At 36.9% G+C, this 16,291-nt stretch overlaps 1 protein-coding gene across 7 annotated transcripts in view; it reads left to right on the top strand.

Moving 5' to 3' along the window:
* The window catches only part of LOC124297096 (potassium voltage-gated channel protein Shab), a 109,357-nt gene that overhangs the window by 33,932 nt on the left and 59,134 nt on the right, over nt 1-16,291 (top strand). For all 7 annotated transcript variants that reach the window (XR_006906524.1, XR_006906525.1, XR_006906526.1 and 4 more), the window contains exons 3-4: nt 9,581-10,427; nt 12,327-12,622. Coding sequence is in view for 3 of the 7 variants with exons in the window: in XM_046747720.1 (XP_046603676.1) it covers nt 9,581-10,427; nt 12,327-12,622 (1,143 nt within the window). In the remaining 4 variants the exon portion in view is untranslated. The remainder of the gene's footprint in view (nt 1-9,580; nt 10,428-12,326; nt 12,623-16,291) is intronic.

Raw genomic sequence — 16,291 nt, forward strand, 5'->3', positions numbered from 1 at the left:
CAACATGGTAAATCTTCATGTTGTCACCAAATAACAGGAATTTAAATGCTTTATTCTAAACTTGACATCGTTTTTAAAAACAAGAACTGGCAAGGTTTCTAAATGTGAACCCTGTTCAATACCAGATCGAACAGTCATAGCTTCAGAGACAAAATTTTGAATTCTAACGTAATGAGTTCTACCACAAAGAGACGACTCTAACCACTTAAGCAGACTCCCAGACACGCCATAACAACTTAATTTCCTAATTAATAGATTCATATTGAGCATATCAAAAGCCTTTGTAAAATCAGTGCAAATAACATCGATAGTACTCTTATTTGCAATATTCACAACCAAAAAATCAACATAAATGCAAAAATTAGACATAGTTGATCGACTACTCAGGAACTCGTGTTGTTCCGGGATAATAAATTTTCTTATATATTTTTACAGCTTATGACACACCAGGAGATCAAAAATTTTAGCAAACACATTTGCTGTGCATATGGGCGATAATTATTCACATCAGTGACATCACCACCTTTATGAAGAAGGGAGATACAGGTCATTTTCCATTGTTTAAAACAAACGCCCATACTGAGAGAGTAATTGAATGAATCTATGAGAACCTTGCAGAAAGTTAGAGAGCAGTTTTTTACAAGCAATGGTTGAATACAATCAGGTCCCGGACTGGATTCCTTTCTCTAATTTTTAATACTTGTCAATACATTATTTTCAGTTAAGTAAATATTTTCCATACATTTGTTATGGTCAAAGTGCAACACAGTACCACTCAGATTATCATCCCTATAAACACAACCAAACTTAGATGCAAACAGATTAGCTATGTTTTGCCAACTGTCGGCTGTTTCATTCCCACAATGCATAATTGCCGGTATATAGCATCCTCAACGTTTATGGAACTAACATACCAAAGAATTTTCTACAGTCAACGGTCAGCCCTGCCTTAGTTTCGTTGAGAAGATTCGACTCGTCTCATCTAGAGAGAACTACACAATGCTCTCAACTTCCTAAATAGACCACAGTAATGATGAGAATTATATAGCTTATAACGCTTATGCATCTTTTTTCTCCTTAATATTATAGGTTATCTCTCTGGAAGACCATTTTGGAATGGTGATAACCCTAGCAACAATCTTTGGTACATGCTTACTAATAACATTAACAGTAGCACCGTTTATGATATTGACTCTATTACCCACACTACTTATTTCCGTAGAAGAATCTGACCAATTCACCTAGACAGCTCCAAAGATATAGCATTATAGTCAGCCCTCTTAAAATCGTAACAATATTTCTTATGCCCTGTGATATTCATCTCGATTACCTGCAGCTCGATATCAAGGGCCGACTGGAAGGGATCACAATCAAATATGGCATCCACGTACGCTTGGCACTAAGCATTCATAGCGCTCGTAAATAATAGATCTATAATATTTCCTTAGATATTTGCGCGATTGTTGAACTGAAAGATTCCATAAGATTCACACAAGTTAGTCAGTGAGTTCACCGCAAATCTAATATCAGTATCACTATGATAACCGCTGGCCACAGAATTTCTGGCCTCCCTAATCCAATTACAGCCTGGAATGTTCTAGTCATTAAGTAAGATCAAGTTGTCACTACTTGATCCGCAGGTAGCTTCTAGAAATGAGCTTTGCACACATTCAATATACTGAGAGTAATAATCCAATTATAAAACTCACATTATGAACTGTAACACTGACTATAACCTGTTCAAACGCGTTATCTGTAAGAGAAACAACAGATTGCTTCAACCGTTTTTTTACCGTGATCTGTCGCATCTGGTAACATTAAATTGATTTAATCCGTTGCATACACTGTCATCCAGCCAGCTCTCCGTCAAAATAACGATATTGTATTCTTCGTTCAATCCTGTGCAAGTCTAAATTCGGTGATGCGATCTTTGATGCCAGGAATGTTCTGATAGTAAATTCTGATGCTGCTTCTGATCTTTATTTAGAGTTATGACTAGAACAAGTCGAATATACATAATGAACTGTTTACTTTCACCGTTATTCTTGCGATTGCCAAGTTCTACACGCAACTTATTGTAATGGGCAAGTTAAGATTTCGTTAGGTCGCTCTTGAACACGACTTGATTCTTAACAAACCTTCTCTTGTTCTTAAAAATCCAGTGCACAGATCCAGTGTACAGTGCTCAGAAGAAGTCAGAATTATCTTTAAAGGCCTGACTTTTAACACTCACAGCGTTCTTCCCCAGTCGAACCACTCTAATTTTATTGACATCGAAAGGAAGCTGATTAGCATCACTAGCAAGCACAACATTCTTCATAACACGTAGAACGTTTCCGCCGGTATTAAGAGAATCTGTCAGGTTGAAAGCAATAATACTCTTTTCCCTGAACTACCTGTCACGGATTTCATTTATGACACATTCACTAGAAGAAGTAACTAGCCCTTCAATGCTGTCAATTCTTCCTTTCACCTCGTAAATCCTGGTGTGGGCATCATTAATACTGCCAACAATGTGATCCATCTTTTTATTGATCATAATACACTCTGATTTCATCGTGTCTCAGAGTGGCTCCGAGTTATTGTCAAGCTCTGCATTTCTATGAGCAGCGCGAGTAGTCTGACTGCTTCTAGAGGAGGGCTGCGATAAAGTACCAGCCCGTTGTATTCCAGCACCGCAACAGAGTAAATTTTCGTATCTGGAATAGACTCTCTTTTTGCAAGACACGTGATACGGCACATTGCAGTGCGGATATTCGACCGCATCTTTTATCAAAATTGGACCCGACTTATTAGGGCAAACCACGCACTTCATATCAAGCATTATAATAATAGGAGGGAAGAGAAAAAATAAAATAAAATCCAGATCAGTGAAACACATAGTGTTTAAGTTCAGAACAGTCAACTAAACAAAGGCACCGTAACCGACTAAGCACACACGACGATTAGGTTACAAGACACTTTATCAGTCAAAAGACACCAAACCAACACACCTAATACTAAAATATTTAGGGCAAAACCAGCAATAATAATTTCTTGTTTACCATACGCAATATAACACAAAGCTGTAATATTATTAGGCAACAAGAGATATTCGATACTGTGGTCAGGCAACAGAATGAATGTATCGATACGCCATCTTGAATTTTCTGCATAAATCAGAAAAAACACTACGTACAAACGCTTTTTTGATGTGCAAATACATATGAAAAACAATCTTTATTGCCAAGTACATAATTGAAACATAAATTAATATGCATATAGAAACCCTTTTCCGTAATTTCAACGAACTAGCAGGCCTGAAATGAAAAACCTGCAGTGACTGGTACTACTTACCGGAAATTTTCATAAAATAAAGGGAAAATTCGATTTTGGAGCTGCACCTGCAGTCGAGAAAATCAATAGTCTAGGACCTAACTAGTCATTGCTTTAATGGTTATTTATAGGCAAAGTCATATCAAACTACGTATGCATTAGTGTGTCAGTTTCAACATTATTTCATGATCATGAGCCTCGTTTTTAAATTAGCACCTTTAGAAACCATGATGCCCGCGTTCTATACCAAAAACTTGAAGTATATCATTTCTTCCAATAATTTTACAAACAAGATTCATATGAACGGGTATATGTGTTTCATGCATATGTACATTGAACAGAAGTTGATGCATGTGTAACAACATAATTACATAATCCAATTCATCCTTTTATGAAATTTTTCCTTGGTCACAAAGGCTCACGACCAGTCACTAAAAATTTTTTATTTCAGGGTGGCTAGTTCTTTATTTTTTACGTTTATTTAAATTTTTACAAAACGGCGTGTGTGTACGTACATATTACTTTATGATTGACCGATGAACTTGGCAATAAATATTGATTTTAAAATTCTTGGTACACCAAGAAAGCATTTCTATGGATTGCTTTTTTGTGGATTTTGAGATAGAGAAGGAATTTTTATAGCTGTTCACCACTTTGGTGAACTTAGCGCAAGGACTTTGCACCTGAGATGCTCTTAAGGGAATGCCTTGCCTTTGAAAACAATATAGGTACTAAATGTGAAAATTTTTCTATTTTTACACCACCTGTAGACCTCACTCGCTAATTATCAGTGATTTAGGTGTTGTATTGAATTCTCCCATTATTCGTATAAGTTACTGCGGTTGTGTTGCCCATGCACCCAAAAAGTACCCAAAAAGCAGCTAATAGCATCAAATAATTAATATAGCAAACTTTTTTCGGACTCAGTGAAAGTCCGTTTGTACTCCTTTGTAGTTTATAACCAGCAACATACTTTCCATCCAGATCCTAAGGCATCTAACCAATTTTCCGTCTTGCAGGTGTACCTCCTGTTTAAATTATATGCCGTGGGTAATTTATTAGTCCGTCACTCCAATTCCTTCTGAATGTAACTCGGTATTCTCATTGTCGGGTCGTAGTCGTCGTTAGCCATTTTTTTTTCACATTTTTTGGCGTAGCCCTAACCAAACTCAACCCGGGGCAGGGAGTAAGCAATGATTTGACATACCAGTTGTGCAAGCTAGCGAATTTTACAATTCTGTCTTAGTGAAGGGGAGTTCATGATATTGTCTGTCACATTTCTCTTTTCGATTTCAGCTATTTCAGGGCTCATTTTGTCTGAATTCAGAATAAATCCTAAAAATCTACTATGCTTTTGGCGTGTCGTTACGTTTTTCATAGTTTATTACGAACTATAAAGATTCTAGCGTTGATATCAAAGTCTTCAAATGCAACAGCCATTTATCAAATAAGCTACCCAAAATCAAAATATCATCAAGCTAAACTATCGATCGGCACCATTTTTCTGTCAGATCTTTTGCAACTGCACTTATATTCTCGTGGAAACATAAGGCCTTATATCCAACCCAATGCGTAAACAGGTAAAATGAAAAGGTTGATTGTCGAAAAGAAGTTTAATAAATTTGTGACCATTTTTATGTAACGGTATCGCAAAGCAGGCATCCTTCAGGCTTAAGTGACACATAGGTGTAGTTGTCGTTTGATAACAGGTCAGTTGCAGCCACCAAATACAGTAGCTTAAAATGTGGGGCATTCATAAATAAATTAAGCTTTTTGATATTGATAATAAGGCAGTTTGACTTATTAGGCGTTTCTATACGAAAATATGATGATACAAATTGATTCCCCATCGTTCAACTGCCCGAATTTTGAGTAGATTATTAATTTCTGATCTGTTGATAACAGAACTGTGTTCGAGGACAGACTATTTGCGAGGGTCATAGGCAGGGAGAGCTGTGTCGAAACGGTAATAAATAGTATTCTGTATTTCCTAATACATTGCAAAAGAAATTTATCTTTCGTGAGGGCATCCTCTGTGGCAAATGGTAAGTTCACCTGGTACTCAAGGCTTGAATCTGATGTTCATCTCGGTTGTCTTCTTGGCTCTTCCAGACGAGCTTCTGGGGTTTAAACTGTATATCGGCTGATGTGATGAACGTACATTTAGTGAATGTTAATGGAGAATCCAATTACTTATCCATCTTCTCCATTGATCGAGCTTCCTTGACTCTTCCACCAAGGTTTTCACCATCAAAAACAAATCCATAATGTTTTTTTTCTTCTAAAACTTCTCTTAATATTCTGTCCAACAGTCCAACCTTAGAAGAATAAAGGTCTTTCTGGCTATTGCTTGAATGTAATGAATTTCGATCAAAAAGTTTTCTGCATCTAATAGAAATTTTAATAATACTAATTTGTCGACCTTCCGCATTTTGCAATAACGGTATCGATATTTCTGAACCTAGGGGGACAACGCAGTCCCTGTAAAGCTTTGTAAGTGGTTAAAGTGATTGTCTCGCTTTAAGGCAAACTCTCAAACTAGTAATTACACCCTATGAAACCTTCCCACTCTCACACCTTATCACTCGACGATATTTTCCATTGCAGTATCATACTGTTTACCAGAGAAAACGAAATAAAGTGTTAACATGGCGCTCACCGCGTATTCCAGTGATGGTGCGCTAAACTAAGCACCACGGACACTATTTGGTACCCGAAATAAACAACGGAACCAGGGAAGCTGTCCTCCAGTGCGTTGAGTGACAATTGCTGAAGACGGCCAGCTAAGTGGAAAATTTTGAAGCTTAGCGCAATTGTTACGGCACGGTGAAGGGAGCTTCGGCACAAATGTTTTATACCAAATACAGTTTTTATTGTGAGCCCTATAAGCCAGTTGGTAAATGTGGGGCACTTCCATTACCCTCGCACTCGCTGTGCTCTTTTGCTTGCTTCAAAATAATACCCATGGTTGGCTGTCTTCAGCAACCTTCAGTCAACGTTCAGAGAAAACGAAACTTCGAAATTCTTGTCATGAACTACTATGCAAGATGGCTCGGTTTTGGGTCACGCTTTGTCGATGCATTTCTTCTTCCAATAGTTTTTCCATTCTCTGGACTTTTTTCATCAGGCTGCCTAGCTCCTCTGTTGGCTGGTATATTCGATATTTTCTTTTCGATTTCCCCATATTTTTAAGAAAAAACGGTGTAACAAGGGTCACTGTTGAACTTATGACGCTGCGAAGCACAAAGAACATTATGATCAAGTAAGTCCGTGTGGGGCAACTGCGAACCCCCATCTTAAGTGTTCAAATTCTGAAATATGACACTTCCTGGCTACCGGTACGGTACTACGTGTTTATAATCTTGAGAACGAGATGGCAAATATAATTTCTGGAGTTCACTTAGAAAATAATATTAAAAACGCGCCCACATAACTAGCATGCTTTGTGGCCTAGGACCAAATTCTCGAATCACTCGATCGATACGTCATATGAAATATGTAATACATTTCTATTTACGAGACTTGATTCCGATTGGTGCCCTTGCACGTGGCGTTGGCGATAAATATAGATATATAGACTTTAATAAAGACCAGCTTTATGGGCTTTTGTACGCTAGTTTAACATGGATCTACTAAAACTTCTGGGGATGTTTCTTTGCCTCAAAATATGGACCTTTTCGAGTGAGGTTTCATCTCTTGAGCCGTTCTTCACTCCGCTTAAAATTGATTCATCAATAATTTGATAAGTGGAATGCCCTAATAAACCAATCCTGTTTTGTATTTTTTGGTAAAATATTCATTTTTATTGTCTTCATAGAGAGGTTCTCATAGATTCTACGTAAACAGATATATTATTATTTCAGAGCCATAACAAAATATCATGTATGAATTTCGACAACCTGATATATTGTCGATCCAGCAAAAGAAGACCCAATAAATGAAATTAGACATCAGAAGCTTCATATTTTGAACCAAAGAAACACACTTACGAGTTTCAGTAAAATCTGTATTCCAGAGATCTGACACTCTCCTTGTTAGTCCAATTCTGCTGGCAGAAACAAAACTCTGAACACCGGTCAGTTAGTACGTTCAAGCATATTGGACAAAATTTCCACCAAGGATACATATTACATACACATATAAATACTGACAAGCAAATGAACTTGAAATCATTCAATGAGATGGCACCTTCAGTTAATGCAATAATTCACATGTTGAAACCAGGATACATATTCCGAACTATATACCTCACCGTTTTTATCGTGGTGTGCTTAATTTGTGTTAAAGTGAAATGTGTAGTATCAATGATTAGATGTAATGTTGTACACCACCATTTAACGTTTGTATTTCTCCTAATTTTAATTCAATTCCAGTTTATTATGATTGATTTCACTATTTTATTTTGTACATGCAACTGTTGCGTCATACGTACATTTACAGGTTTTACCTCTTTACCGTGTTTCTTGTACCGGCATTCGCAGTATTATGTTATTTTTATATTAACAAGTAACTTAGGTGTCTCAATAAATGCACCGACGAACGAAAAACTTTATTGTCATCACACTATCCAGATTTCAACGTTGTTTTATTCTAACTCTTAGAAAGGTTTCTATGAACGCGACGATTTGTTAATCAACCAAGCGGAGATTTCGATAATATCAAAGTTTTATTTAGGAATCGGGTCTTACCATAATATAATAATTTGTACCAGAAATTTTTGGTTAGACCTATTTCTAATGGAAATAAAAATATTACCACTTTCGCCGAAGATTCGTTTTATGAACCGACCGTACCTATTTCTTTTCGTTATAACGAAAAGAAGATAGAATTTATTGAATATAGGATACAAAATTATTCATTTTATAAAAATATTTCGCATGAAATAGAATCTGATAATTCTTGGTTCGCACTGTTCTAGAAGACATTGTTCGTCACAATATTTGCTAAGTGAGTTTACAGTTTGCTGCAAAATCAATATGCTGTTAGATACACTTGTTATTTTATTTCGGCGATCTTTAGTTGTGTAATGTTATTTTATGTCGTACGAAATGACGCATAGAGAAATCGAAGAACCATTACACCTTCACCAGACTTCCAATTTTTGGGAATTTAACCCACGAAATTTACACGTACGTTGATACTTGTCTCTTGAAAGATCAACGTCTCCAGAAGCAAAATTAATTCTTTCAATTCCTCCTATATAGTAGTAGATTCCAGATCTGTTAAAATTTCAGGGTAAAAACGTTTCACCGAAAATTTCTCTGCAACACTCCCCAAAAGACTTGACAAAAGTTAACAATCAAATTTGGTAGAACGTCGCTGATTTCGACTAAAAAACCTGTAGTTTTCTGTACTTTACTAATTTTTGGCGTACTAGGCAAAACAAAACTGTATACGATCATCCAAATTTTCAGAATGTCAATAATTGGTGTCATGCAAAAGATCAAGCCTTGTTTAAAAATTCATCATGAATAAGTTTAAGAAAATGTATTTTGTATGTTTTTCAGAGATGGCTTTGTTTTTGATTCGTCTAAAGTCTGAATATATTGCACATTTTTTTCAAAAATAGACCCAATTTAGGAAAATATGTTATTTCAAAATTTCTCCCAACTTGGAATTGCAACTTCACATCATATCTCGTACTGACAAATGTTCCCATAAGATTCTTCCAAATTTTTTGTTCGGATCAAGTATTGTTGAAATCTAATCAGGTCAGTTTGATGCATAGGTCGAGTATTCTTTGAAACCTTTTAATTATCTCACTTTAACAAATTGTATAGTTTCATATCCCGCTGAAACTTCGTGACTCAAATATAATAAGCTACAATTTTGCAATAATAGAACACTCAGAAAATTAGCCCTTATAGCTCGAACTGAAAATAAGAGAGAAGTATCTATTCCTCGAATTCTGCTGTCAAAACATTGATAAATTTATATGCATATAGTAAAAATATTCAAATATATTTCCTCGACAATGAGCATCATACAATGATTTCTGTCAATTTCTCTTTTGACGGAATTACCTTTGGTGCCATTTATTCAGGGATGCAGTTATTCTGTTAACATAAATATAGAAGATAGATATATTCCTCTTATTCTTCGGGCTTATGTTATAAAATGCACATGTTACACCAGTCGATGAAAAATAGCGGTACAAGAATTGGAACTGAAAGGCACATATAAATAATATGTCAATGTTATTTTAATAGACTTGATAAACTGTATTTAGAGATGAGTGATCGATTTGGGTTACTTAAAATTGCAGGTGATAGCTGTGATATCAATACTCTTTATTGTGCTATCAACCATCGCATTAACTCTCAACACCATTCCTAGTATGCAAGTGAATGACGAAAAAGGAAACTTTCAAGACAATCCACAACTTGCAATGGTGGAAGCGGTTTGCATCACTTGGTTTACACTTGAGTATGTACTTAGGTTCAGTGCCTCCCCTGACAAGTGGAAGTTCTTTAAGGGAGGCCTAAACGTAATAGACCTTCTCGCAATACTTCCTTACTTCGTGTCTCTATTCCTCGTCGAAACAAACAAGAACGCAACGGACCAATTCCAGGATGTGCGTCGTGTAGTTCAGATATTTCGTATAATGCGCATTTTGAGGATACTGAAGCTTGCACGCCATTCAACCGGGCTCCAAAGCTTGGGCTTTACGTTACGTAATTCATACAAAGAGCTCGGCCTGTTGATGCTATTTCTTGCAATGGGCGTCTTGATATTCTCAAGTCTCGCTTATTTTGCCGAAAAGGAAGAACCTGGAACTAAATTCATAAGCATTCCCGAGACATTTTGGTGGGCAGGAATCACCATGACAACCGTAGGCTATGGAGATATTTACCCAACTACTCCCCTCGGCAAAGTGATTGGAAGTGTATGTTGTATATGTGGTGTCCTGGTAATTGCGTTACCCATTCCAATTATCGTCAATAATTTTGCCGAGTTCTACAAGAATCAGATGAGGCGCGAAAAAGCACTGAAGCGCCGAGAGGCTTTGGAAAGGGCGAAGCGAGAAGGAAGCATTGTTTCCTTCCACCACATCAACCTGAGGGACGCCTTCGCTAAGAGTATAGATCTCATCGACGTCATCGCTGACACGGGTAAGAAGTGTTCACTCACTGTTGAATTTACCAAAAAAGTCAATCATCATTTAACGAGATATTACGGTAACTGTTTAAACAGATAAATTGCTTTACGAAATATCTTATTTTTCATCATAACAACCGCACCATTCTCTTACACACATTTATTGCCACTGCAGCTTGCATACACATTATTACTAAACACAACTTTCATGATTTTAGTATATTCAGACCTTTTTTTGGTTGGATTTATTGATCGTTCATTCTTTGCATTATATCAATCTTCAAGATTTCTTGCATTTTTTTTCACTTAAAAATATTTTTATCTCATATTATATTACCCGATTGTATACTTTATTTGACTTGTCCAACACAAATTCAGCAAACTATCATATTTTTGCACGCACGTCATAAACATGTACGAATACGCGAGTCGCAGTCACAGCATTTGAGAAATGTAGTCCGTGCAAGAGATTTTCGATTTTATATTTGGTCGCCATGTTACAATAGCGTCCTAAATCACGTCAAGAATTTCTCATCGCGATGAAGAATCAAGTTCTGAGATCATTTATGATTAACCATTACCAACGATTGTAAAATATTTCAAACGTAAATACACTTTAAGTAATGACAAGTATTTCCAATAATTAGAGAGAGAGAGTACGCTGTGGATTTAGAGATATCAAATAATTCTGTAAAATAGCGTTTCTATAGATCCAAAATGATGAACCGCGTATTTCAGAGAATCTCATTGATAAAAAAAGGCTAATTCTATATGTATGCTGCACTGTTGAGTTTATTAAGGCGCAATTCATTTATCGTTTGTTTTACAGTGAAGGAGGATGAGGTATAGTTGCTGTTGTTGTCAACTTTATTTGCCAGAATGTGCAAACGCTTTACCTGAGTTTCGATTCTAATTTTAGGTGGAATACCAACTGTTTTTCCACACCTACATAAAGGACAACCGGCTATACATACTTACATTTTAAATTAAGCCATAATCAAATTAATAAAATACATTATGCTTGTTTTCTTACTCCGCCCCACTTGCTTTTTAACCATTGTACAATTCCCCACGTCCCCTTCTGCCAAACTAACGATTATGTAAAATAAAAACAATGGTTTTTAATGTCTAGCTTGCAAATGCTAAGGGTATCAATTGAATTTGATGATCAATCGATGAACGCAATTAAATCGACATACCGATGTCGTAAATTTGATATTTCCGACAGATCCCTTAAATTTATAACAACATATTTCTTCGAACACTTACTCTGCGATATTTTCCGATCATTAGTCTCATCTTTTTTTTTTTGCAAATTTTGAGGTATACTATGCATGATATTGAATCACGATTTCTAACTTGAGCTGTTCTTGAGGTGATGTAGTACTCCTACCGAGCAAACTCACTCTTTTTCTTCCTATATTAAAGAAACAAACGAACTTAAAGCATTCAAATTTCGACGGCGCAGCACTCTTTTGAAGCGGAATTCAGGAAAGTTACTCTAGACATAAAACAGGAAATGTGGGAATGGTAAGACGTATCAAAAAACTACACATTTTTTGACGATTTTCGGGATATGAGTAGCTTTCCGAAATTCCGCTAGAAAAGAGCGATGCACCGTCGAAATTTCAAACATTTCGGTTTGTTTGTTTATTTAATATACCGAGAAAAACGGTGAGTTTTCTCGGATGGTAAAGGTAGGAATACCACATGGCATTAACTAGAGTTTAGCTCATGATGAAACTTAAGTAAACCGATCAATCAATGCAATTTCTACCTACAAAGTTTTCCACGGGATTGGAATAAATCGCGAGGTCATGTTAAAGAATAGCTCTTCACATCTTCAACAAGTAGGTATATAATTGTTCTTTCATGTATGAAACACTAAGGTGTCATTCCGACTGGTGTTTTAGGTCAGAACATGTCGGGAATAGATGGAAACAGCACGGAGGGTGAATCCGCGTGTGGTCGAGGCCCTGCGCAGACTGGTGCGGGATGCTACCGTAACTACGAGCATTGCAGCATATCTACTCATCGCCGAAGCGCCTCAACGTGCTTGCCAACATTGCCGAATGATCTGTCAACCCCGGAGAGTCCGAACCATCGTCTGCTTGACTTTGCCACCAGTTCATCACCTAATAGGAACGATCACTATTTCCAAGATGATATTCCAATCCAGCCATCAACTCAAGGGAATACCACTCCTAGTGTAAGCTGAGTTTTACATGTTTATCTTATTCGTTATTACTCCTATCGACTTACGAACGGCTATGATGTAGTCCGATAAAACAGAACGCGCGTAATACAGAACGAGCAAACGCCAATCATTCCTTGTTTTTCATTGAATCATTAGGGGCGTAGCATAGCCAATCTCAGAGCTAAAATAGAAATCGTCCGAAGAATAAAATGCAATAGCTAAGCTAAAAACAATTTTTATCTTAAGATATAGCTTACTTAAATCATGGAAAATCAGGGCTGGAAGTAGTCTGCACCTTGATGTGTACCGCATTGAGAAATTTAAAACTAACAATAATAATGTCGCAGCGTGACCCTGATGTCAATAGTTCAAACGCTTCCTTCAGTGCAGCGTAGCAGCTATCATAGTTTATAAAATCGTGAGGTCTAAAGATTTTCGTAGGGAAAAAGATGGAACGGATATTTCAAAACGGTAATATCTACTTAAATAATTAAATAAACATTATTGTTTCACTCTGAAAAAAACACAATCCTAGAATATTTCTTAAATCTTAGCAAATATAATGATTGTTTGGAGATACTAATTACGATGCCAAATTCTAATGGCGGCAACACCACTATGTAAGACAATTTGTTACGTTATACGTACTTACGACTATGTGATAATGATCGTTGAATTTAAATAATGTAACAATTCTTGCTAAGTGGGACTCGTGGTCGCTTGATTCGTGGACCATTCCGGAAAAAAATATAATATTGAAGCCGTATCTCTTAGGGCGGTCCATAACATAGGTTTCAACGCATTTCGATGGGCTATCCCTTCTATTTTAATTTTATTTAATTATAAGTAAATCAGCAACATCTCTCTATTAAAGAAAAATTTTAATTAAAATTATTTACAATGCGACACTGCGGAACCGGAGGTAGGACCTGAGTTCAAATGCCCGCCTGTCAAGGAGGACCTGAGCGGCAGCTCGCAAAAATTGTAAGACGGGTCACGTCTCTCCGACGCTAAATTGGCGGGTTGAGGTTTGAACTCGGTCCGGCTACACCTCGATAAGATCTTCTGCAGTTTTCCTTATCCCTTGAATGTGGATTTTTCTATCGAACATCTTAAGACGCTGCAGCCGCAAAATGATGATCACTAATCCATCCCTTCCCTTGCTCTGCACAAATCTCCTATAGACTTCTGGGGGGACATACATACTTTACTGCGTATGGCGGGAAATGGCAATGATTGTTATACATATATTGTAACGTTCGCGGTTTTTCTAGAGCCACCGGATCGTGCAACCTCGTTAATGTGAGTAGTCTTTATCTTTGATTAGAACGATTTAAATTGATAAAAAATAAAAAGAACTCCTCTTTTGATTGGGAAGAAAGGTCATAACCTATATCTACGCAAACCACCCTGTTTAATGAGCTAATTCGTGGTTCACGGACTCGGATAGCAGTGGCTAGTAGAGAGATTGCCAATGCTCGCCCTGCGGGTGAACCAAGCTGCGGGGGGATTTGGACGTGGTGGGAGTAGTTCGCGTGCATATTGGCTTGGCCGATACGTCAGATTTTGGAAGATCGCTGCTGCACCTGCGTGTACATCAGCTACCTGGGTAATGCAGAGTGACTGCAGAGCTGACTGAGCGGCGGCGTGCACGTGTCTCGAGCGTATCTATCGGGTGAACCTTTTTGTTTGGAAACCGCGCCTTCCGCATTCGTTGGAGAAATCAACAAGTGCGAGAGTTCACGTTTATTCACAGACTCGATTGTATTTTGCTGATGATGAATGAGTCTGTAACCGAACATTTAATTGTGATAAGCATATATTTATATCACGGTCTCTTCAATTGGGCCTGTTGCGGAAAAGTATGCTCGTCAAAAAAAAAAAAAAGATGTGGTCTTGATCCGAGAATCGTTAGATTACCAGCCACGAGTGCAACGCCCGCTGCTACGGACTATACACAATAATTATGGCGGTCCAGTGCATCTTCATCTACTGAGGGCTTAACAGCCAATTAATTACTTTTTACGTAGATTCAGTTCAATTAGATATAATATTATTCGAAGAAATTGCTCATGCGTTTATGGGCCGGAATGAAAGAATAGTCACTGACGCAGTCATGCACCTATTGACGAGCATACTTTTCCGCAACAGGCCCAATTGAGGGGACCGTGATATAAATATATACTTATCACAATTAAATGTTCAGTTACAGACTCATTCATCATCAGCAAAATACAATCGAGTCTGTGAATAAACGTGAACTCTCCCATTTGTTGATTTCTCTAACGAACGCGGAAGGCGCGGTTTCCAAAAAAAATTTATTATATAATTTTGGTATTATGTATTATACTGCCGTTAATCAACGAAAACAAAATTCAGAATAATATGTTCTATTCGACATTTTTTCATTAATGTTACATTGTTATGATTTTATCATCAGTGCAGCATTTTCCAATTTCTTCGTCAGCTTCAGATATGGAAATATTTTTTTTTCTCCAAGTGTCTTTATCGTTTGATGTTTAGACTCTAGCTGTGAACAGCATCCTTTAAACCATTTATTCTTCAGTAGCTTCAATTTTTTCGACTATGAAATGGAGGATCAGATGACGGTAGCAAACATGAATGAGTTTTGTGATCAACTCTTGCGTGGCTATAGAAATGGTCCGTAGATTAACGTAAGTCCCGAAGAGTTCTTTCCCATATTTAAAAGTGAACCACGCCAAATATCTTTAGCACCACGCAGTGACTCAACTTTTATAAGAAAAACAATATTTTTCGCGGGAGTCTTCATCACTTCATAAACTAATTCAATTACTGGAAATACCATCAAGTGTGATTAAAATCATTTGCCATTAATACCCTCTTTTTTCATTAATGCTCTCTTTATTTTTCATAAAATTGTTTTCTATGGCATTATTTTATGCTCGTATAGCAATTTATATAATATTTTCCATCAACGTCGAATGGACTGTGTCGGAATACTTCGAATTGTTCCAATTTCAACTTTTCCCGATAAAAGCACACTTGCTATGCTGAAACGTTGCTGTCTAAAAAATTAGGATTTTAGTGGTAAGATATGGTGAGACTGAATTAGAATTTGAATCGAATAATTACCCTTAAACCAATCAAATGTTTGTCATACAATATAAAAGAGTTTAAGAATCAGAGAAAACTATAATACGAATGATTTGAATATAAAACTTTTGAACTGCACAAAACAATGCTGATAGGTAATTATGAATAAATTCGATGGTTTTAAGATATGAAAGATTGAAAACTATGAAACGAGCTAACGAATACCATAAGTTAACAAAATGTTGGATCAATAGTCTAGATTTCTAGTTGAGTTATAGAGATCAGAGTTATAGTTAGAAGGGAGGATGAACTTGGGAGATTTCACAGGATGGAGCGGGAGTTATCTTTTGGAACCTACCACCGGTACCGAGCTGTATCTTTAACCTGAGTCCCAGAATTGTCGTAAAGGATGCAATATCGTCTAATCTGGCCAATTATAATATATAATATACCGGGACAATCTCTTGAAACTTGAAAATCAACTGCGCATGCGCGAGTTTTATCGGCTATTCATGCAGGCTGGCTATCCAGATTTTCAGCCGTCAAACTCTTTCTGGCGACACTGTAGTAGATACGAATTTTCGAACTTAGCATTTGTTGTTGAGT

This window comes from Neodiprion virginianus, chromosome 2, assembly GCF_021901495.1.
Source record: "Neodiprion virginianus isolate iyNeoVirg1 chromosome 2, iyNeoVirg1.1, whole genome shotgun sequence".
In the NCBI taxonomy this organism is placed as follows: Eukaryota; Metazoa; Arthropoda; class Insecta; order Hymenoptera; family Diprionidae; genus Neodiprion; species Neodiprion virginianus.